This window comes from Pseudoliparis swirei, chromosome 21, assembly GCF_029220125.1.
Source record: "Pseudoliparis swirei isolate HS2019 ecotype Mariana Trench chromosome 21, NWPU_hadal_v1, whole genome shotgun sequence".
In the NCBI taxonomy this organism is placed as follows: Eukaryota; Metazoa; Chordata; class Actinopteri; order Perciformes; family Liparidae; genus Pseudoliparis; species Pseudoliparis swirei.
This window is the reverse complement of record NC_079408.1, coordinates 15,058,966-15,083,344: the sequence shown is the minus strand read 5'-3', so window position 1 is coordinate 15,083,344 and position 24,379 is coordinate 15,058,966. Positions and strand designations below refer to the sequence as shown.

The 24,379-nt window shown below is 45.6% G+C and overlaps 1 protein-coding gene and 1 long non-coding RNA gene across 3 annotated transcripts in view; one reads left to right on the top strand and one right to left on the bottom strand.

The window, feature by feature from the left end:
• Nucleotides 1-1,896: 1,896 nt before the first annotated feature.
• LOC130211491 (uncharacterized) lies at nucleotides 1,897-3,306 on the bottom strand. Of its 2 annotated transcripts, none has more exons than XR_008835078.1 (2): nucleotides 3,217-3,306; nucleotides 1,897-2,075 (listed from the first exon to the last, which is right to left on the bottom strand). It is a non-coding gene; the product is annotated as an uncharacterized LOC130211491 (long non-coding RNA). The 2 variants fall into 2 exon arrangements; XR_008835079.1 differs by lacking the exon at nucleotides 3,217-3,306 and adding an exon at nucleotides 2,186-2,275.
• The window catches only part of LOC130211482 (mitogen-activated protein kinase kinase kinase 11), a 35,971-nt gene continuing 13,673 nt past the window's right edge, over nucleotides 2,082-24,379 (top strand). The window contains exons 1-6 of the mRNA XM_056442217.1: nucleotides 2,082-3,812; nucleotides 16,459-16,639; nucleotides 19,590-19,738; nucleotides 20,457-20,632; nucleotides 21,664-21,916; nucleotides 24,199-24,315. Coding sequence (XP_056298192.1) covers nucleotides 3,077-3,812; nucleotides 16,459-16,639; nucleotides 19,590-19,738; nucleotides 20,457-20,632; nucleotides 21,664-21,916; nucleotides 24,199-24,315 — 1,612 coding nt within the window. The 5' untranslated portion in view covers nucleotides 2,082-3,076. The remainder of the gene's footprint in view (nucleotides 3,813-16,458; nucleotides 16,640-19,589; nucleotides 19,739-20,456; nucleotides 20,633-21,663; nucleotides 21,917-24,198; nucleotides 24,316-24,379) is intronic.

The following is a 24,379-nucleotide window of genomic DNA, read 5'->3' as shown; positions in this document are numbered from 1 at the left end:
AAGACCCTGTTTGAGTAACGCTTAAAAACTATAGGAACCAGTTGTGTTTCTTTTTTTACACACACTTCTTTTTTTACTCTTCTTTTAAAAAACACAATGGATTACCTTTTTGTTTTTGCATATTCACGTCTTTAGGAGAAATCCTTATAAGATCAAGACATAAAGACATATAAACCTTATATCGTCGCATCACAGTTTAATTTTCTACTCTAAAGGTGAAACTCAAAGTGAGAGTCGTCTCCTTGGAATACAACTTTATAAATGAGCTATTTGACTTCTATCTTAAGTAGAACTGCACGGCGGTACATCCGACTCCACTTGAGTGTAATTTCCGTGGCAGCTTCCCCAGGTCGCTCGGGGTGAGTACAGCCCATCAAACTGCTCCAGGAACATTAAAGCAGCCAGATGCCAAAGGCTTTTAAATGTGAGGATTGAGGCTTGAAACTGCTTTTGTTGTTAAAAGTCACACCAGACAAAAGAAAATCTCCCACAAATCCCTCCTCACAGAAAGCTTTCTTTTCCATGAGCGTGGGGACCATGTTTGGATGAACGTGTCCTTGAGTATTTGGACTGAATGTCACTGAAGCATGATATCTGAACTCAATTCACAGGAGAACACTTCACTGTAGCAGATGGGAGCAAATAGCAATCGGTGTAAATGGTGTGGATTTAAACTAAGCATATGGCAGATGAAATATTAATGTTTTAATATATGCATGAGTGTGGAAACTAATAACAAGACTACTGAAACATACACAGCTCTGGGAAATAAGTGTCAGCACTTACATTGACAGCATCTTTTAGGAAAAAGTGATATTTAGTTGACATGGGAATTTGCACAAAATAATTACAGATTAAAGGCCACAGTTTGCCCACATATATATAAATACATATATATATATATTTAAAAAATATACATATATAAATATGTATAAATATATGAATAACTATATATATATAAATATATTTAAAAGAAAAATATATGTATAAATATATTTAAAAGAAATATATATATATATATATATATATATATATATGTACATATGATTTCGCTAATGACTGTGTGTTGCCTTTTGCCAAATCAGTTCTTGTTCTTTTCAGGTTCATTTCCCACCTGCTCCCACCAATACAAAGTCAGCCATAATTAACAAATAGAGCATCTCGGGTGTTTTTCAAAATAAAAGCCTCGCTAAACTGTGCCGTGTGGTCAAGAGAATGTCAATAGGAAATGAAAATGAATTAAATATACATTCTTCACAACATTAGTCACTTTACATACATTTTTACTTAGACGGTGAAATAGTTGTTACTTTTCAATTCAGTTTATTTGTAGGCTTATAGCCCATTTTCACAAATGACTAATTTGTCTCAGAGTGCTTTACAATCTGTACACATAGACATCCCTGTCCCAAAACCTCACATCGGATCAGGAAAAACTCCCAAACAACCCCTCACGGGGAAAAAAGGGAAGAAACCTTCAGGAGAGCAACAGAGGAGGATCCCTCTCCAGGATGGACAGGTGCAATAGATGTCATGTGTACAGATGGAATCATTCATACTGTAAACGTGTGGTCTGTTAGTGCACTCTTGGCTTTTGAGTATTATTTAGAGTCTGAAACTCGGCTTTAACGTGATAGGATACTTTATTGTGCTTAAAGTCTTCTTAATTGTTATTGCAGTGAAAAGCAAAGTCATGCGAAAATTACCAAAAATCTACATAGGCGATGTAATATAAGTGAATTATTGACTAATTACAGTCAGTGACCTTTCTGTAATAATGTATTGTCCGCAGAAGGATAATACACAATGATAATACATGATATCCTTGTCCCTTATTAAGTATAAATAATTAATAAATACATCATAAATAAATAGAGAATTTATCATGAATCAGTATTAAATTATTTAGTGATATTTAATTGTCGTCCGTATTTTTTTTAATCACTTTTATTGACAATTTCCCGCAAAACAACATTTTAAACATCAGTCCGAGCTTTTATGTTGACAGTCCCAACCGGAAGTGTCCCACCGGACATCGTGTGGCTTCACCGAGGCCATGTCATCTGACTCTTTTCCTGTTGGGAGAGAAAAAACAAAGTTGTGAAACCCCACCCTCTCCGCTGACTGTGGGCAGTGGAAGTTCGAGGTCCGGACGAGTCGACCGAGCAAGAGGAATAAAACACACGTTACAATGGAGTTGTTGCGCCGCCTGGACACCGACCGCTCCAACGGGACCGGCGAGCTGGACGAGGCCACGCGCTGACCCACAACTCCGGGAACTAACGGGATTTAGTTTCTACTGCGTGGTTTTCTATCTCTCCCCCCCCCCCCCCTCTCTCTCTCTGGGGTTCGGACGGCTCTTCCTGTTCCCATAAAGTCGTCTCGTCCCTCCGGTTCGTGTCGCGATAAAGACCCGAGCGGCTCGTCGCGCGCTTGTGATAATTTCAGCATGAACGCGCTCGCGCGGAGGGAGGCGGGATTTCCTGCGGGAGCGCCGCACAGTGGCGGCCCGGCTCGGCTGTTGGAGATTTCTGTTCGCTAACGCGACCTGGAACTCGTCGTAAAACACCGGCTGGCCGCACTGAATGCTCCTTTTCCTGCTATTCTTCTCTGGCTTCGCAGCGCTTCCTGCTTGGTGGTGGCCACTGCACTTAATGGCTAAAAATACACGACGCAAAATCACCCAAATGGACAGCTGAACAGTGGGAACAGCGACTTTGGATTACTCCACAAAGTATTTTACACCGAGCTCTGGATAGTCGATGGTTCCACAGCTCAACAGGTGGCCGTGTTGAGGAGAGCTCAGTACCCACGATGAGGCCCTTCAGGAGCCTCTGAGGAGCCGGCTGGTGAGCTTGTTGGGCCAACCGCTCGTCGCTTGAACCGAGAGAAACGCCGACTGGATCGATCCGCTCGCTGATCCGGTGCGTCTGCGTGTGATGTCAAGACGAACGAGAGACTCTCCCCGTTCAGTCGTCTCCGATTCCTCCTCCGAAACCCGCTTGTTGGTCAAGCTTTTGAACACAGTTCACTGGTCCCTGACCGGATCCAGTGTCGCCATCTTGCTTGCGGCTCCATGGAGCCGCTGAAGAACATATTCAGTCGCGGCTCGCTGTCCAACTGGAAGAATTTGGATCAATCGCAAAAAGGGAACTTCACCAACCCCGTGTGGACGGCCTTATTCGACTACGAGGCGTCCTGTAAGGATGAGCTCACCTTGCGACAAGGGGACCTGGTGGAGGTCCTGTCCCTGGACTCTGAGATCTCGGGGGACGAGGGCTGGTGGGCGGGGAAGGTCAACAACAAGGTGGGCATCTTCCCGTCCAACTACGGCTCCTTCAAGCCGCCCGGCGACGTGGTCGGCGAGCTCAGCCCGGCCGCGGTCGCCCAGTTCGAGCCCGACGTGCTGGACTTCCGGGAGCTGAGCCTGGAGGAGGTCATCGGGGTCGGGGGCTTCGGAAAGGTCTACCGCGGCACCTGGAGAGGCCTGCTGGTGGCCGTGAAGGCCGCCCGCCAAGACCCGGACGAGGACATCAGCGTGACGGCGCAGAACGTCCGGCAGGAGGCGCGTCTGTTCGCCATGCTCACGCACCCCAACATCATCGCCCTGAAGGGCGTCTGCCTGCAGGAGCCCAACCTGTGCCTCATCATGGAGTACGCGTCGGGCGGGCCGCTGAGCCGGGCGCTGGCGGGGCGCCGCATCCCGCCGCACGTCCTCGTCAACTGGGCCGTGCAGATCGCCCGGGGGATGTTGTACCTGCACAGCGAGGCCATCGTCCCCGTCATCCACCGGGATCTCAAGTCCAACAACAGTAAGTCCTTCGACCCCCCCCCCACCCCCCCGCGGTCTCCCGGGCCTGCCGGGTGGCGGTGATGGGACGCGGTGTCCTGCGTGTCCGGCGGCTGAAGGCCTCTCTGTCCACAAGGCCACATCGAGAACAAAGGCAACCTATCTCACTCCCTCGGTAGAATTATTAACTCGCGCTCCCCGCTGCTCTGGGAGATGGGATTACCTCTCCACTGTTGACCGTGTGCCATCACCGGGACAGGACAAGTCTTTGTCTTGGGGAAATTCATCCCTCTAGTTATCGTTACCTAAAAGTAAAATTAAAGCTACATCTTTTTATTTTTATTTTTTTGGGGTGGGAATGTAGCTCAGTCATGTGACCCTCTGAAAATGTAGGCCAAGAAGGCAGATATGCAGTTATGTGTCGTCAAAGGCACAAAATGCCGCACTTTGCTCACGAAGGTCAGGAATTCAGGAGGCGGCTCCCCGTCACAGCTCACACTTTGGACTTTGGCCGGCGTTGGGGGGGTTGGGGGGGTGGGGGTCTTGCATCATCGTTTTTTGGGTCTTCGCGGGCAGACACGTCGGCATTGAACCTTTTTTATTAAAGCTGAACTGCAGAGACACGCTTACTGCCCCCCCCCCCCCCCCAAGTGCCTTTCTCAGCTCTTAGCAGCACATTTGGCCAACCCAAACACACCCAGCCACCTGAATGTTACTGCAGCCTCCCCTCTGTTATCATTCTTTTGATGCAGTGTTTACCCCCCCCCCCCCGTGGCTGTATCTATATCTGTATCTGTATCGGCTCGTTCTCTCCGTTCCTGCAGATCCTGAAATAGAGCGAGGTCGCGGTCGCTCCTGGTCTGCCTGGGAGCGACTGAGCCGGCAGGTTCACCCCCTTGATTCCACACTATAGGGTCCCTATTCGGCACGGCCTAAGAACACCTTCCTCCCAGGCTCCCTTCACCACTCCCATCTCGTTCACTTTGAGAACCAGCGCTCCCGGTCTCCGTCTGTTCCCGGTACTTTTTCCCGGCCGGGCCTTTCCGCTGGACATGACTTTTAAAAAAAAGAAAGTTGAGTTATGTCAGTGTGGTGTTTGTGCACGAGGCAGGCCAACGCAAACACAACCCCCGTGTCCGTGCGCCAGGAGATCGTATCGCCCTCCTCCCGCCCTTGCTTTTTTAATTCTTCCCCTGAATCTTTTGTCCCGCGGCCTGCCCCGACACGTCTCCACGCAGCCAGAGCCCTGTCGTGCCGCGCAGCCATATCCTGTTGTGGTTGGGGAGGGGGAGGGGGGGTTTAACACACAGGTGCGAGAGCATCTCGATGCTTTAAGGGCAGACTGCACCACTCGGACACTTTAATAAACTCTGCTGACGGGTCAGAACCCACTGAAGCACCGGCGCTGATCCTCAGATGGTGGAGCCGGTTCCTCCAGATTAATGACGCAGGTTCTTCGTTGAGCTGGCAGGCAAACGGGCCGATATCTGTCGCAAGGCCTATTTCCAATTGCGGCCTAAAAGTGGACCACAATGCACTGGGGCGACACGACGCGTTCGTTAACAGAGAAGTAGAAAACACATTGATGGCTTGAGGGAAGAGGAGTTCCATTTTATAAAAGAAGAAACCGCCGGCGGCTCCTGACCGATGAAAAAGAAAGTTGTCTTTTGACCAGCTGCTGTTGAGGGATTACAGCTAAAAGTCACCCGGCCTTCAGGGTCGTAAACAAGAGCTGGAGGTCGGCGCTAATTACCAGCGGAGGCTTCGGCCCGTTTTATTAGAAGACGCTGATGGAACGGGATCCTCGAAGAAAGTGACGCAGAGATGGAATCCCACCGGAAAGTAAATGCCGAACAGAGTAGAGGAACCTCTCTCTCTCTCTCTCTTACCATTGTTCATTAACACCGTATGCACTCAGTCATTCTGTGTTCTCGTATCAAGTGGTTATCTAGATCAGCGGTCCCCAACCTTTTTTGAGCCACGGACCGGTTCCGTGTCAGAAATTATGTTCACGGACCGGCAATATAAATGACGTAATAAAAATGACGTCATACAATTATACGAAGGGCATAAAGTGCCAAAACTACAACTCATCATTACGCCGAATTAGTGTGAGCCGTGCGCTTGTTGACCTGCAACGAGCCGCTAATGGAGATGGCGACACAGACGTGTGTTTTGGTCCACATGTTCTTCTAGCTCGGACGGGCTCGATTCACCGGGTGGGTTTGTTTACATGGGTTGCAGGTCTATTCTTTTGCAGTCGGGTCTTTTGTGGTTGGAGTACCGCTCAAACTCTTTTAAAAGCCTCTTCCACCCGGTCAACGTCTGAAACATGGAGAATATTCCGCTGTTCACTCGCCCACACAGCAGCGACTTTATCGGCCAACTTGAAAACAGTTGTCATTTCCCTGAAGTGACAGAATTCATTGAGCAGGTTGAATATGTTTTAAGATTCTTTGTCACTGAAATGTGCCGCCAGCAGAGGGTTCGGCGCGTGAGACTCGCCTGCAGCGATAAACCCGAACTTTAAGACTCCTGAACGCGGCTCAGACGTCCACACGGGTGGATCCGCTCCTTTTTCAAAATAATATATTTTTCCGACTGATTAAAGAAGAAAAAAACAATTTACAATTTTTTTAATTCACTTTTTTTCCCGCGGCCCGGTTCCAACCAAGCCGTGGACCGGGCCGCGGCCCGGGGGTTGGGGACCCCTGATCTAGATGACGTTTCACCACTCTAACGCTGAATCCCGTTCAGAATGCTGCCGTTTTTGTTTGTTTTTTTCTCCGATGAAATCGCTTCGTGTTCACTAGTCAGCGCCCACCGACTGACGGCCGGCGTCACCGGTTTAAAAACCGTGACACACATTAGCTTTTCTAACCGTCTTATCTACATCCTGGTGATGCACCGTGGCACGCCGAACACACTGCCAAACAACAATGGGGTAATCGGGATGCTTAATTCCCCCGTCAGCTGTGGCACATTAAAACCGCTTCAACCAGGTAATTCAAATGTGTATTAAATCAATTACATTTGGTGTGGAGTTAAGTCGAGAGGAAATGAACCATTCCAAATTCAACCCCCTGATCACATCCCCGGTATATATTTTGCACTTGTTTGATAATACATGCAACAACAACAAAATAAATCTTTTCCCCCCTTCTAAGGTTGAAGTTGAGAAGGAAACACCAACATCTTTATGTAAACCGCTTTGCTGCCGCTCGAATAGAAGTCTGAAGAGCCCTTTGAGTCCAGCTGTCGGTTATCTCTCTGCACAAAGACCTTCAGAGAGGCACAAACATTCTGCAGCTCGAAGCGGTGGAAGATAGTGCCGAGCTCAGCGCTGGCTGGACTCCGGCCTTTACACAGTTAAACTTTTAGCAACACATCTTTTTTCTTTTCACGAATGGACAAACATCTGATACGTCCCACGACCAGCATGTTTTCATTCAGGGCCCCCAGTGCTCACTGCAGCTCACTCAACACATCCTGTCTGTCTGTGTGTGTGTGTGGGATGTTTGCATGTGTGCTCTTCTGTTACCACATGCACACACAAACACACACACCAATGCTTGACATTTTAGTTCTGAAGGGAATAAGAGGGGATTTCAAACCTAATCGTCTGAACATGGACCTGTGTTTTATTTGCTACACTATGTGTAGTTACCAATAACAACGTTTCCCTTTCGTGTGTGTGTGTGTTCCTGTCAGTCAGCACCTATGAGTCCCGCTAGCTACCCCGCAGACAAAAATCATCCAACAAATGTGACGACAAAGCAGCATTCGATGTCCTTTTGGCTACGGCTGACGACGGTATCAAAGATGCTCCGAACATGGAGGTCATCTCTGGCTCAAAATATCCCCTTGGTCAACTATGGGATGGACCGGGGGGGGGGAATTGGCTCAAATGAATGATCCATCAAAGTGCCTGCTTTAAATCTTTACCCGACCATCGCACCACTTTTATTTTATTTTAAATCCTCGCCACCGCAAAGAGCAAATTTATGCAAAGGTTACGTATTTTTATTCAGCAGGACCCGTAACCTCCAATGTCACGGGTGGCGGAAAAATGCATCGTCATGAAGTTCCGCCATCCATAAACATGACTGCGTCTTCTTGATTGGCGTTTCCGGGGAGAGGAAAGGGGTCACCGGGGAGGGGGCGGAGCTACAGCTGTGTTGCTCCTGGCTCAGAGTGAGTGTCGGTGGGCGATAAGGCAGAGGGGAGCCCGACTGGGTGTGTGCGCTCCGTTGTTTTTATTCTTTAGCCTGGGAAAGACGAGCAGGCAACACGTTGGAGTGAGAAGCAGGTCGGGTCTGAACATTCAGGAGACTCAGAGGTCCCAGTCCAGCTGTCGGTTTCCCCAAAGCGATGGCAACAGCACTCGTTTGTATTTTGATCAAAGTGGATTCACGAGCTGCCTTAAAAAGTCAGAGCTGGAACCGGGAGGCGATGAGTTTAAAGTTCACGAAGCAACACGTTCTATATATTTAGTTTGGGAAATGTAAAAACATTTGCATCTGCTTGATATTCATCTTCCCGGCTGATTCTCAAAGAAATCTAAAAAGTGTTATTTCCCCAAAATAATAGCCGAACTGTCTCTTTAAGGCAGCATCGTCGCGGTGAACATCACCGACTAGCAAGTACAAAACCCAAAAGCCCAATGTGAGTTATTATTATCTCTCGGGGGACGTCTTTTGAGTACACCTGCACCTGAACTCGCAGTCGTCTCATTCGGGCTCACTTCGTCTCACTTCACTTTACGTGGCGCCTCAACTGCTTTCACTTCTGGACTTCAGCTCCCTTCAGCGCTTTGACAAGTGGTCCTCGCTCTTCGTTCAGTGCTCCTCCAGCCCTCCTTCAACCGTCTCTATCGTAACTGCCATCACGCCTCCTTTCATTCATTCCATTTCCACCGCCACTTCGACTTTGTGTTTTTAGTCCACAGTCTTTAGAAACTTTAGCTTTCTTCCGCTTTTGGAAAGTTTTCATGGCATTATTGTTGCTTCATGTGATTTCTCTTTTTTATCCAGGTCATAAAATCCATATTTCAAATACAACTGGGGGGTTTATTAATATTAGAAAACACACAACGCTATCCAAGCACACGTGAGTGCAGTCAAATCTAAATATTGTACACTATTGGTTTTGGCTTTTCGACAACAGCCAGTGTAATAATTAATATTTAATCTTTAATTTAAGGCACCAGACTCTAATACTGTGTCAGCACCCTGGAACCTGTATAAACCATGTACTGTACACCACGCTTAGTCATGAGAGCTGCTGTGTGTGTGGTTGTGTGTGTGTGTGTGGTTGTGAGCAGGATGAGTGAGGGGGGGGGGGGATACAATACAATGAAAGAAAAATAGGCGCAGACGCTGGAAGGTCAGAGCACACAGGAAGTGGCGAGGCTTCCAGAACTCAGCCACAGTGTGTTGTTGTTGTTGTCGTCTTTCTGGCTCGGCCTCAGAGATCACGAGACGGTTCACGTGAGCTTGAAAAGCTGCCCGTCTGTTTGTGGGAGGCAGAAAACGTCTCTGAGGAATTCTTTTTGACGCATGTTTTGAATTCAGGAAGGAAGCCGGCATGAAGGATGTTACAATCAGCTGTTGGCGTGGTTACCGCTCGCACGTTGCTGTAAATCTGACCTGATATTTGTGGATCTTTTCCCCACCTTGTCTTTTACCTCTCGTCGTTGGTTTTATATTCCAGTTTAGTTTCGCTTTGACTAACTTTCTAATGAAGTAAAAAAAAAAGCAAAGAAGAAATATTTAAAATACAGGGTCAAAGAATGTCTTTTGGAACAGCGGCACTTCCTCAGAGACACTTTAAGACCCTTGGAGTGCCAGGTTGATGTCGAGTATTAATGTGCGGTCACTACGATCACAACCCGAGTGTCACGCTGATAATAGAGCACCTTCGTACGGCGGACACACTGAACCCAGGAGTGTCTTTAACACTTTATCCGCCATGTGATGAACGTAAACAGGCTCTGCGTTGACTTCCCGACTCTTTGTACCTCGTCATATTATTAACGGCCCTCTGTCTGAGTTGCGATGGAAATAAATATTGCTAATGAAGGTTAAACACCAGCGCTGCATTGTTAATAAGTGACCGTTTTCAGGGCCTCGCAGCCTTTTCTTTACCTGGCAACCGGCACAGATACTGCAGCAGATCACATGATCACATGATCGTGAGTCAACACAGATTTTGAGAAGCGGCCCACCAGACATTTGTTTTTGAATCGCAGTGATGAAATCATAAAAGTCCCTTGCCATTGTGAACCCGGAGAGGATGAAACCTGCTCAACAGGTGTCTCCTGTTTCAGGTTCCATCTCTGAGCACCGAGAGCTTCGTCCTTAAAATGAGTCCAAGTGTCACAATGCAGTGGAACAATGAAGCATCAGGGCAGTCTGGTTTAATGTAATGACATCACTTCATTCTTATTATCTTTATTTAAAAGGGACCATGTAGAGTTAAAACATCAATGTCACCATGTGATGCTCTGAACCAGATTAAAGCTACACAGCTAATCAGCATCTGTAGACCCTTAACAGACAATAACAAACATACAACAATAACGAACATAAAACAATAACAACCATAAAACAATAACAAACATAAACAATATAAAAATACAACAATAACAAACATAAAAAATAACAAACATTCAACAATAACAAACATAAAACAATAACGAACATTCAACAATAACAAACATAAAACAATAACGACCATAAAACAATAACAAACATACAACAATAACAAACATTCAACAATAACAAACATAAAACAATAACAAACATAACACAATAACAAACATACAACAATAACAACCATAAAACAAGAACAAACATACAACAATAACAAACATTCAACAATAACAAACATAAAACAATAACAAACATACAACAATAACAACCATACAACAATAACAAACATAAAACAATAACGAACATTCAACAATAACGAACATAAAACAATAACAACATAAAACAATAACAAACATACAACAATAACAAACATTCAACAATAACAACCATACAACAATAACAACCATGAAACAATAACGAACATACAACAATAACGAAGATACAACAATAACGAACATAAAACAATAACAAACAGAACAGGATAAGACACACTACTACAGTATAGGTGGTAAAAAACAACAAAATACACACAATGCAAAGCTACAGGTACAGCACATTAAAATAAGTATTACATGCTATGAAAAGTAATTTATACATACTATTACAAGTAAGTAATACATGCCATTCAAAGTAATCACTACCTCCACTGTAGTGAAGAGCAGTCGTTCCCAGACAATGTCTCCCGTAGTCTTTATGTCGATATGTATGTGTATGTGAACATATCCATGCACATGATTTTCTAGCTGAGGCCGCTTTGTGAATTTGTTCACACTGGTTCTGTGATTTTAAAAAGGTCCCAGAACCATCGGGTCGTGTTCACGGTGAATACCATTTTTGATTTGTACATCAAACGAGAGCGCGAGGCCTCCTCACGCTGATTGCGGCCTCTTGTCAACTCGGTGAACTCGCTGCGTGCCGCCGAGACGAAACTCCAGCGCCGGTTTCATCCTCTGCACTGTGATTATGCTCTCTCTCTCTCTCTCTCTCTCTCTCTCTCTCTCTCTCTCTCTCTATCTCTCTCTCTCTCTCTCCCTCTCTCTCTCTCTGTCTGCCTGGTCAGAAGTGGCCAGACTGTCAGCCTCGTCCCTCAGGGGGACAAAGCTCCCGTTCTTCCTAGGGAAAGCCCCCGCCCGGGCAGAATTCTCCCTTTCGCCTACGGGTGATGGGGGGGGGGGGGGGTGCTCATGAGAGAAGTGCGCTCAGCGATGGCGGCGGACCGTTGAATTATGGTGAAAAATGTAATTAAGTGAGGTGCAGAGTGACGTGTGTGTGTGTGTGTGTGTGTGTCCGTCCTGCAGCTGAAAGGTTACGGCCCCTATCACTACCTGTGCTGTATGCTCAGCGACGGCCACACGTCCTTGAGCAGGACGTCGACCCCGTCCCGGCTCGTTGCTCTCGGTCCGTCGGTGCTGTTGATTTGCTCAGCCTCCCCTCCCCCACACCCAATCCTTTTACTTCCTGTTGCTTTGCCAGCCAAGTTTTTTGCTTCTTCAATTCTTAGATCTTTATTTTAACATATCTGGTCTTAAAGCAGAATTCAGATGTGGGCGGAGCTAGCTCATGAAGTGTGAGTGTGTTGAGCAGTGTCCAGTTGATGTTTTGATCTTTGCAGCTGACTCGTTTAAAACCAAAAAGCCCAAATGTGCAGTTATTGGCAGCAGACGTGATGTTATGCTTAGTGACGAAGGCTAAAGCTAACGGGGTAAAAAGTCACCTTACCACGGCGTAAACTTCGGGTGAGGTTTTTTTTCTTCAAGTTGTTTGATCTTTGGAATTTTGGAAGTTCAACCTCAGCTCCTCTTATCAGGCTTCAATAAACTGTTTAGCCCAAATACAGAAACTCTTTCCGCCGGGTTCAGTCGGTCCAGACTGACTCTCTTGTTCCTGAACAACAAACAACACCAAAACAAGAGTCCCGTTGCCATGGGGATGCGTCACGGTGCCTTTGCGGCGACATTGTCTGTTGTGCTGTGTCTGGATAAAACTGATCCGATCACGATACTCGCCGCTATCATTTCTTTATTTATTTTTGGAGAAGCGGGAGGATTTCCTGTTTTCTAATCGCCACTTAGGTGAAGACAAGCCCCTCAGTGTGACGCCAGGTGAGAGACACCAGGTGAGAGACACCAGGTGAGAGACGCCAGAGGACGCAGGGGAACGGTCCCGTGGAGCCATGTTTTATCCGCCCAGACTGTTGATCTACAGTCCGGAGAGGATTCAGACCCCTTAAAGGCGTCACTCTTTGTTTCATTGCAGCCATTTGCTGAAATCCAAAAAGTTCATTTTATTTCTCATTAATGTAACTCGGCACGCCATCTGGACTGAACAAAACCAAAATTTTGAATTTTTTGCAAATGTATTAAAAAAGAAAAACTGAAATGGCTGCAATGGAACAAAGAGTGACACATTTAAAGGGGTCTGAATACCTTCCAGACCCACTGTGGATCCAATGGAGATCGACGATATTTGTTCTCATGGTTCTCATGTGGGTCAGTGTGTTTCCACATCGCGTCCAGTCAGCAGCTGACTAACGTGGCGGCGGCCGTGCGACGTTGGCGGTTGGTGGAGGGAGACTGAACTGTGGATGCACTCTTGCCTTCAGCTCAGGAAGTGGAAGAAGAATGCCGTGTGCATTTGTGCTGAGGCGGCTAAAACGGCTTTTGTTCCTTGTGAAGATGTGCATGTTCGTTTCTACGCTTAGTTATGTGAGTGTGTGAGTGTTGTGGACCCATATGTGCATGTACAGGTAGCCTATATACGTCCAAGTGCAGAGACATTTATCTGCATTGGTTGTGTGTGTGTGTGTGTGGTGAAACTTCAATAGATCTATGTGTGTGTGTGTGTGTGCGTCAGTAGAAGATAGGCTCAGGGCCACGGCCTTCTTTATTTTGCCACTTTTTATATTAGTAGTGTGTGTGTGTGTGTGTGGCCATTTTCTTTAACTACAACGATCTCTCTCCATCGCGTGTGATAACCGTCGTCTCCTCTCTCTGTTTCAGTTTTTCTTAAAATAGCGCGCGGCTCGCTGTGCACCACACTGAAGTTCATCACAATCAGAATCTTTGATTTTATATATATTTTTTTAAGGAAGGGCCCCCCCCCCCCTGGAAGTGGGGTCAGGGCTCTGCGAGCGAGCGACCAATCGGGGTGACTGACCGGGGCTTGTTTTGACCAGCGGCTTGACTGGCAGGCAGAAAAAAGAAGTGCAGTGAAAGATCACGGCCTGTTGTAGTCATTACCAGCAGCACCTTCAGCAGCACCACCTCCCCCCCCCCCCCGAGCTGAATCCACAGACACAATGACTCAGAGCCTCAGAATGGACGGGAACATTGATTTTCTGCACACACACACACACTAACAGAAGGTTAAGTGAGCGGGAACTTTCTTTCTCACTGTCGAGGTTGTTTTTGTTTTTCGCTACTTTTTAGTGGTTTGTGTCTTCGTCTCGAGGCAGAAGTCATCGGCGAAGTTTGTGATGGACACACCTGGATGTTGTTTCTTATCTGCCCGTTAAAAGAAAAGGCCGTCAGGAATGTGAGGAGTCAAAGCCTCCATTGATTGGCTGTCTGTCTTTTGCACATGTCTTCATCTTTTGAGACAGAATGGACAGAAATCACTCAAGCCGCTGCCGTGGAAGGTGTGCGTGCATGTGCACGTGTGTGTGTTTGTGTGTGTTGCAGCAGAACTGGCTGCGAGCCACATTATAAAAGAACCAAGTCTTCCATCCCCTTTAACACACACACGCACACGCACACACACACACACACACGCGCAGCAGACAACACAACCTCTTGTGATGCATTCCTTTGTGACGTCCAGCCCCCCTGCCTCTGGGCTACCAAGCTCTGCACAGGATGTCAGAGAGAGAGAGAGAGACAAAGACATAGACAACAAAGAGAGAGAGAGAGAGAGAGAGGGGATCCTTCATATGTGGAGAAGAAGTTAAAGAAAAACAAAATCTCGAGAGGATTTTTTTTCCCCCTCCAACAAAATACAGTGAAAAGAAGAAGAGCGCCGATCCCAGAAAGTCAGAAAGTGGCTGCAAATAGCCGGAGTCCTCCTTCCCTGTAATAAGTGGACTTCTTCGCCGCCTCTCCTCCTCCTCCTCCCTGCGTTTGATGCCTGCCAACAAAGGGGAAGAGAGGCCCGGCGGCCCGCGTCCCACCGGGTCACGTGACACCGAGTCGCGCCGCAGCCACCGACGGCCTTGGCGCTACGCTTCTATTTTCACGGAAGAACAAAAGGCCCTCGGACGCCGCGTGGTCGCCGCGCCGCCGGCCGCGTCCCAACATGTGTGCACTTATAGGGTCATTCCCTTTTTGCAGTGTATACTTTTCTCTCTTTTTGGATTTTGCCGCTCGCGTCTATGTTTAGAGGCCTATTCTCGAGCATCCGTATCTGATTGGCCCATTATGTTGCTGCTGGGGGAGGGGCGTGGGGGGGGCGTGTCCCTCACCGTCAATAAGGTCAATCGGTGTGATTCGGGGATTATTTTCATTTTAAATAAGCAACAAGGAGGCCAAGAGATGGCTTCACCCAGGGGCGACTGTTTTATTTAGACGACTGTAACGTCCATTGTGATGTCATTAGCTCCTCTGCATTTTAATGACTGTATTCAAATGTGTCGTTAGAACATGAAACACATTAAAATACATTTCATCCCGATGTCTAAACCTGCAAATCAACAGATCTGCTTCCACTGGGATCATCTGGCTCACACAGTCTTGGCCAACTCCAATATGATTTTCAATAATTACACACATAATATAATGTTAATGAATAATGTTTGACACTCACAGAAGCTCGCAATACACCAATGTGCAGTAGAAAAGTTATAATTAGACTAACATACACTTGCAGAATCGTTATAATTATTATTATTAAAAATGATAATGTTGTTATTTCTCTTACACAAGTGCCAGATTGAGCAGATTTCCCCCCAAAACACTTGAATCACAAGTATTTCTGTGTTCAGACGCGTGCAACGCCTCGAGTTTATAATTACGAATGTAAATCAACTGGACCCCTGCGGCGCGTGAACACGCTTTCAGCAAATAGCATAATAATCAAGGATCTCTTCACGCAGCCCGATGATCACGCAGCGTTGCTATTGGTCCGTTAAATCGGCGCGTTGTCCACGTGACTCGCCGCTGACTTTTCACTCTGAGGCCTCAAGACTCTTTAAAATGCTCCTTTGTGTTTGTTGCTTCCTGCTGTCGCAATGAGGCAACGATTTGTTATCCTCGTTTCGGAAATATATTTAAATAAAATGACGGTTGCCCTTGAGAAACTTGCTGAAATTAAATCGAAACGGCAGAGTTGATTAAAATTATATATGAAAATAATTTTTATTTTTATTTTTTACACCATTTATAAATAAGAATCTTTTATTTTTTTATATTTTTTATATTGAAAATATTCCTGTCAGGGCTTCACAATAAAAGCCTTCCTGTAGTTCTAGTGGTGGGAAGCTTTTATGCTGAAGCGGCGGGACGTGTTTTGGGTTGCGTAACACGGAAGCTTCTGGACTCAAAGTGGTGCTTCCTCTCTTGAGTTGATTCTAATTACATATTTAAATTAATTTATCATTGATTTTTTTTACAACATTTATCAATAAGAATCTTTTCATATTGTTTTTGTCGTATTTATTTTATATTATGAATATTCCTGTCGCTGCTTCACAATAAAAGCCTTCCTGTGGTTCTACTGGTGGGAAGCTTTTATTCTGAAGTGGCGGGATGTGTTTTGGGTTGCGTGACATGGAAGCTTCTGGACTCAAAGCGGTGCTTCCTCTCTTTTTGTCACGTTGTGAAATGCAAAGTGAACTCAGGCGTGTTGTCGGATCCTTTATTGTCGGGGTGGATTGTCGTGGCACGCAGACAACAGGAAGTGAGAAAATAAGAGCTGGCTCAATAAAAGCTTACGTTGCATTTTAATCACAACACGTATTTAACTCCTTTAAAACCTTTTCCTCTCTTCCTACCCACTTGTCCCTCCCTCCCTCCCTCCCTCCAGTCCTTCTGGCTCAGCCCATCGAGAATGAATGCATGGAGGGTCTGACGCTGAAGATCACCGACTTCGGCCTGGCGAGGGAGTGGCACAAGACCACCAAGATGAGCACCGCCGGCACCTACGCCTGGATGGCCCCCGAGGTCATCAAGTCCTCCACCTTCTCCAAGGGCAGCGACGTCTGGAGGTGAGCGCTCCGAGGGTGAAGCTGGGCTCTGCTCGTAGGTGGAGAAATGTCTAAATAGTCCTCGTGCTATGTGTGATGTATGGCCAGAATACAATAAACAAATAAAAAGCTCACCTTAGGTCAAAGATGACTTTAGCACGTTCTCCTTGAGGTTGCACTCATGTGGACTGCAAGTTGCATTCAAACCGTGGAATACTAATACAAGTTTAATTCTGTATAATCAGATATAGCGACATGAATTGCAATATTGTTATAGCGGGGTTCGTACAGTCATCAAAAATCTGGAAAAGTCATGGAATATAAAAAATGGAAATAACCATTTTTATAATAATTATTATTATATATAATATATATATATATAATTACCTTCGCATTGAAAATGCGGAAGGTAATGTTTTGATCGCCGTGTATTTATTTATTTGTAGCCGTGTTACTCGCCTAACTCAAAAAGCATTAAACCGAATCGCATGAAATTTGGTGGGATGATTGGTTATTATCCGGGGACCATTTGATTAGATTTTGGGATCGATCGGGTCAAAGGTCAAGGCCATGAAAAGGTCAACACCTTCTTTTTACCATAGAACGGTCAATTTTTATCCAATTGGCATGCAACTAATGCGAAGGTATGCGCTCTACCGACTGCCCATTCTAGTTTTATATTATTATTATTATAATACAATTATTGGTTATTTCCAGGCCTGGAAAAGTTATGAGGAAAAAAATGTAATCCCCAACATTTTTGTGGAAAGCGATGGAAATGTGTTATATTCATATGTAAATGTACACAGTGTTCAGACTGCATGCTTTGGGAATGTCATTGTTAGTTTAAGGTTGGATTAAATAATCCGCATCCAGCGGATTATAGATTAAACCGTGGCATCTGAGGGTAGCTGCTGCCGTGTGTAGCACCGTGTCCTCGGTAGTTTGTCTTCGCGCTCCCACGCGCATGTACATACACACGGGCAGCATCCTGGACCTCCTCTCGACCAATCACACGCTGGCTTTGAGTCGCCGTTATAAAAACCACAAACCATAATCAAGGGAGTCTTCTCTTGCTGTGTAGATGTGGCCAGGCACACACACACACACACACACACACACACACACACACACACACAGGGAGCTATTCCCAGATAAAGGGCTGCGGTTGAGGCCTCCTTCTCCGCCTGTGCCCGGAGACAATGGGACAGTGTGCAGTACAGATGTCCCGCAACAAAGCACAGAGCCGCCCTTTGAAGGGACGCCGTCACGTGGCCGCCGGTTCGAGTCTCGCGGCAATCCATCACGCCCGTCTCCCACCATCGCTTCAACCCCTCCGCAGCCAGCGCCCCCTCGTCCTGCAGAGCATCACTACACACTGCAGGTTGTGTATCTATACCTCCGGCAGCGTCGGAAACACACGAGAGCAGAGGGAACAACCGCCCCGAAGAAATATAATGATGCCCTGATGCCACTAGAGGGGCAAACGATGCCCCTTAAAGTCCTCTAATAATTATGATGATTTAATGGTGTTTTGTTTTTGTTCTTTGTTGTGAGTCCTTTCCGTATTGCCTGTACTGTAGACACAAAAATCAATGAATGTCATTTTTAATTATTAAAAATATAAAACAATTATTTAGAACTGTTAATAGTTGTTAAAAAAAAATATTCCCATAAATATCCACAAAGAAATAAGAATAACATTCAATATGATTGTCTGATTTATGTTTGATTTTTTTGTTCAACAAATCTTAGAAAACACTTTGAATCTGTAGACTACGACCTAATAGTCTTAATATTGCTTAATAGTCTTATTATTGCCCAATAGTCTTATTGTTGCCATTTTTATGACAATTGGTCATATCCTGTCAGCCAAATAAGTATATTTATTATTTTTGAAGAAAGGTTAAATGTTATTTCACAAGTTTCAAAAAGTGCCCCAATGTATTATTAAGAATCCGTCACTCTCTCCGACAGTTAAATGAATGAGAGCTGTATTATTTTATAACAGGGTTCACATGCTGACCAATAGATTTCCAGGACTTTAAAACTAATTTCCATGACCAAACATTTTGAGAAATCTCCGGTGCAGACATGAACAAGTGAGAACATTTAGTACTTAAGCGGGTCTTTGGAGCGCTGGAACACGCCGAGACACGGAACCTTTCTGACGGCGTCCTGGAGGACGTCAACGAGGGTTCTGCTGCTTAAGGAATGTTCTGCTGCGTTAGGGAACCCTTCAGAGTAGGTGTGTAATGTATGTGTAACTACCTTCATGGGTTTGTGTCATCACACACACGCACACACACACATCTCTGTCTTTCCCTCTATCTTACTCTCTCTCACTCTCACGCACACACGCTCTCTCACACACACATACTCTCTCGCTGTCCCTATCTCTCACTCACTCACACACACACACACACACACTCTTCTCTCTCTCTCTCTCTCTCACACACACAGACACACACACTCTCTCTCTCTCTCTCTCTCACACATCGTCTTTTCATCTCCCTCGTCTCTCAACAACAAACCAACGCCAGCTCATTTTCAGCAGCACAACTCTGGAAAAAGGAGAATGTGGTGGGCGGAGTCTGACAATGAAGGGCGATCTTTGTTCTGCTATTCTTTTTCCTCAATCTCTCAGCGATCCCACTCGTCCCCAAAAGCTGCCACGTGAAGGCAGGGGAGGGGTGTGTGTGTGTGTGTGTGTGTGTGTGTGTGTGTGTGTGTGTGTGTGTGTGTGTGTGTGTGTGTGTGTGTGTGTGTGTGTGTGTGTGTGTGTGTGTGTGTGTGTGTGTGTGTGTGTGTGTGTGTGTGTGTGTGTGTGTGTGTGTGTGTGTGTAACTAAATGATCCAAAAAACCTGATTTAATGTCTATGTTGCAATTCCAGAAGATATCTTGTCTCATTTTGGTCTGAGTTGACTGCCTCATACCCTCATGCCTGTGCCCCTCCTCCTCCTCCTCCAGCTATGGCGTCCTGCTGTGGGAGCTGCTCACGGGAGAGGCCCCCTACAAAGGGATCGACGGGCTCGCCGTGGCCTACGGCGTCGCCGTCAACAAGCTCACGCTGCCCATCCCCTCCACGTGCCCCGAGCCCTTCGCTCTGCTCATGTCAGGTGGGTCACGGTGTTCTTTTTAATGTAATCGGCGACTTGACCCTCAGCTCCGCGGTGTGGGCGTCACCGCTACTCTAGCGTGAGATCAAATGTGTCGTCCCCCCCCCCCGCTCCCGTCTCCTTGTGCAACGTGTTTGTGCACTTCCTTTTGTCGAAGAGAAATGTCACCTGGGCGCTTTCTAGCACGCCACCTTTGGTCAAAAGGTAAACGCCGACCGATAACCGTCTTCCCGCTCGTCTGGTGGAAGAAAAAGAGATCAGTAAACGACACCACCACCTCAGAGGATTAATTAATTATCAGATTGTTTTTTTTATCTGCTTGTAATGCGGCAAATTATGCAACCCCTCCCCCCCACAGCAAGTTAATTAAGCATGCCACTTTGAATAAGTGATCAGCTTGACTCTAGATTAGGCTCACAAAAGTGCCTAAAGTGTGTGTGTGTGTGAATAAAAAAAATGAGTGGCGCGGAATACTCATCGGGCATGCGCCTCCCCCTCCCCCACAATGTGTATGTGAGCTACTTCCTGTTTTCAGGGCCCTTGATTCAAGAGAAAGCTAAAAAGAAGTGAAACTGCTGGAGGAAATAAAGTGAATTTGGTTGAATTTGAAATAAAAAAAAATGTTTCCACTCGTTTTCAGGAAGCAACTCGGTACCCTCTATTCATTTTGCTTCCTTATTTCAATTATTTTGTCATTATGTGTGTGTGTGTGAGACAGAGTGCTGGGACCAGGACCCCCACTGCAGACCCAACTTCAGCTCCATCCTGGCCCAGCTCACGGCCCTGGAGCAGCAGGTGAGGGAGGAGATGCCGCAGGAGTCCTTCCACTCGCTGCAGGATGACTGGAAGCTGGAGATCCAGGACATGTTCGACGAGCTCCGGGCTAAAGAGAAGGTACGAGGCGCTGATGAGTCCCCGTTTGTTTTTCATCCGTTTTTTATCAGAAGATAAACACGTACCAAACTGATTTCCATCCATTTACGTGACACTCACGTTTGCCTCAAAAGAAAACTCATCGAAAGAACTATGAAGTGATTTAAAGGGCCAGTGTGTAGCATTTCAGAAAGACAGATAATATCCATAACTCTGTTTTCATGAGCGTGTAATCACCTGACACTCATATTGTGAGCTTAAAAGGAGCCTTTCGTATCTACGTTGCACCGCCATGTCTCTACGGCAGCCCAGAAGGGACAAACCGTATGCCGGCCTTAGATAATACGGCCTTTCACGTCTCCAGGTTGCCCGAAGGTCACCGTAGTTCTCCGACATGCTCGTGTCATTTCGAGACTTGGGAGTTCGGTATCATGGCCGTCGCCATCATTGTTTTTTGCCACCAAAAGTGACAGGATGGGTTTAAGTACAATCGATATTTTTAGGCGACCGAAATGTCACTGAGCTAAAAACCCAACGCCGTGGGAGAGACCTGTCAATCACACGGTAGCCCCGCCCTGAAGCCGAGATGCCATCAAATTGTACACACTGTACCCTTTTTAAAAGGTATAGCAAACCAAGATATTTTATATATATATATATATGTGTGTGTATATGTATATACATATATACGTATATATGTATATGTGTGTGTATATGTATATATATACGTATATATGTTTGTATATATGCATATATATATATGTTTATATGTGTATATATTCATATGTATAAATATGTGTATATATATGTGTAGATATATATATACACATATTTATAAAAAAAAAGATATTGTTGCTGCCCTTACTTTCTATATATGTGTGTGTGTATATATATATATATATATGTATTTATATATAACGTCTAGCTGTGTGCACTCTTTTTAAAGCAGCTGTGAGAACGTCCTCGCTTCCTTCCCTCCAACCTGTGCCCTCCTTTCCTCCAACCTGTGCCCTCCTTCCCTCCAACCTGTGCCCTCCTTCCCTCCGTCACAGGAGCTGCATTGCCGCGAGGAGGAGCTGAAGCAAGCGGCCGTGGAGCAGAAGTCCCACGAGGAGTTCCTGCGTCAGCGCGAGCAGCAGCTGGCCCAGTGGGAGCAGGACGTGTTCGAGCGCGAGCTCAGCCTCCTCATCCTGCACCTGAACCAGAACCAGAACCTGGAGAAGCCCAACGTCAAGAAGAGGAAGGGCACCTTCAAGAAGCACAAGCTCAAGTGCAAGAACGGCGAGAAGATCAGCATGCCTCAAGGTGTGTGTGTGTGTGTTGATATTCCATTTCAAGGGCCGTTACTGGCTCGGTGTCGAGAAGCAGGAAAGACCTACGAGAGAGCGGCGAGGAGGGCGGGGGGGAGAGGGTCCTGTAGCTTTGCTCAAGGTATCAAGACGGGACTTGTTTAGTTTCAAAGGATGATTTCTATTTTATTTATTTTAGAACATTAGGCTGCAGATTTTCTCTTGTTTACTTTTACTGACTTTTTTTTCCCCACAACCTCAAACTGTCTCCTCCCAAATTCCAGACCATCGTGAGACATTTAGGTGGCCCAGGTTGACACTGACCTGTGTGTCTGTGTGTGTATTTTAGGCAGAGCAACCATGCGTAAATACAGTGTGTGTCTGTGTGTGTGTGTGTGTGTGTGTGTGGTTAGGCCTTTCCCAGCAGCAGCAGGGCGTGATGTGGTGGTGGGGGGGGGGGGGGGTTGATGAATGGGGAGCGTGAGCCAACCACGCCTTGTTACTTCCTGTCTATGGATAGCTAGCTGGCCTCTCTCTCTCTCTCTCAAGGTATCTCTCTCTCCCTTTTTCTTTTTAGGTATCTTTCTTTGTAGCTATCTCTCTCTTTCTTATTAGTTATTTTTCTTCCCCTCTCTCTCTCTCTCTTTCTTTTTAAATATCCTCCCTCACCCTTTCTATCTGATTTCTTGTATCTCTTCCGCTCTCCACCAGTTGTTTTATCATTTACACACTGTTCGTTTCTTTTGCCAGTTAGCCAGCGAGCTAGTTTAGCATCACTAGCTAACGCTGGCATCTAATGCTACGAGTGAACAAACCAATGACTCTTATTTTATTACCTCAATGGACTAATTCACAGGCTCGAGTTGCTGGATTTCTTTCCTTGAATTTAGGATTCATGCAATTGAAATCAAACCTCGTATTTAATTGATTACCTCAAACGAATAGTGACATCACCGTTGTTTCATTTGTTAGCGCCTTCCTCACTCTCACTGTAGACCTCTGGATTAATTGAAACTTTAGGTTTCTGCAGGTAAAAACGACACAGAGTCTCTTCTCTAATATCCCTTAAATATAAGTCTAAGTCAATTAGAAAACATCTATAAGTCATTTGGTCATTTGAAGCCACCAACCAATGATGAAAGGGAAGGAATGACCTATTAACCTATTATTGTTATTGCTGGGTATAAATTACGGATTGAAGGGAAGCACATTGACATATTGAAAGCACATTCATTGGAGGTAATTGTTCATAATTTGAGGGCATAAATGACTAATTTAATTAATTCTGTATTAGATTAGATTTTCATCTTGAAGCAGGAAAGCAGTGAAGCTCATTATTACTGCTGCTACATGCTAATAGTTACTAATGCTACATGCTAGTCATGTTAATTTAATCCTGATATTCAAAGTTTCTCTTCTGACACCCTGAAGCTAGTTGAAACTGGACAGTTCTCACACACACGCACACACACACACACACACACACACACATATATATGTATACATCTATACACACATCTATACATATATATATACATCTATACACACACACACACATACATATATCTGTACATCTATACACACATGCATACATACATACACACACATCTCTACACACATACATACACGCACACACACACATCCCTACATACATCTATACATACATACACACACATATATCTATACATCTATACACACATATATACACACACACACCATCCTACATACATCCATACATCTATACATACACACATATCTCTACACACACACACATCCCTACATACATCCATACATCTATACATACACACACATCCCTACATACATCCATACATCTATACATACACACATATCTCTACACACATACATACACACACACACATCCCTACATACATCTATACATACACACACACATATATCTATACATCTATCCACACATATATACACACACACACAGATAACACAAGGCTACTGAAATCTGCTTGAGACCATTTTTTTATATAAAGGTCTCCACCGGCTGTTCTAGAGAAATAAGGAAGCTTAATAAAAGTGTTGCAACCTCACAAGTCCAGAACGTCTGACTGTAAAGCAGAGCGAGGAAACTCCAAACGTGTGTGTGTAGTTTGTGTTAACGTCTAGGTGGTCTAACATCTGTTCCATGTGTGTGTGTCTGTGTGTGTCTGTCTCTGTGTGTGTCTGTGTGTCTGTGTGTCTGTGTCTGTGTGTGTGTGTGTGTGTGTGTCTGTGTGTGTCTGTCTGTGTGTGTCTGTGTGTGTGTGTGTGTGTGTGTGCGCGTTGCAGATTTCATCCACAAGATCACGGTGCAGGCTTCCCCCGGCCTGGAGAAGAGGCGGAACTCTCCCGATCTGGGTTCGGGTTCCTCGCCCTCCTTCGGCCCGCGTTTACGTGCCATCCAACGTGAGTGCGCCGCTCGTTCCCCCCTTTTCAGGATGGAACACACACAGGTGCAAAGGTTGTGTGT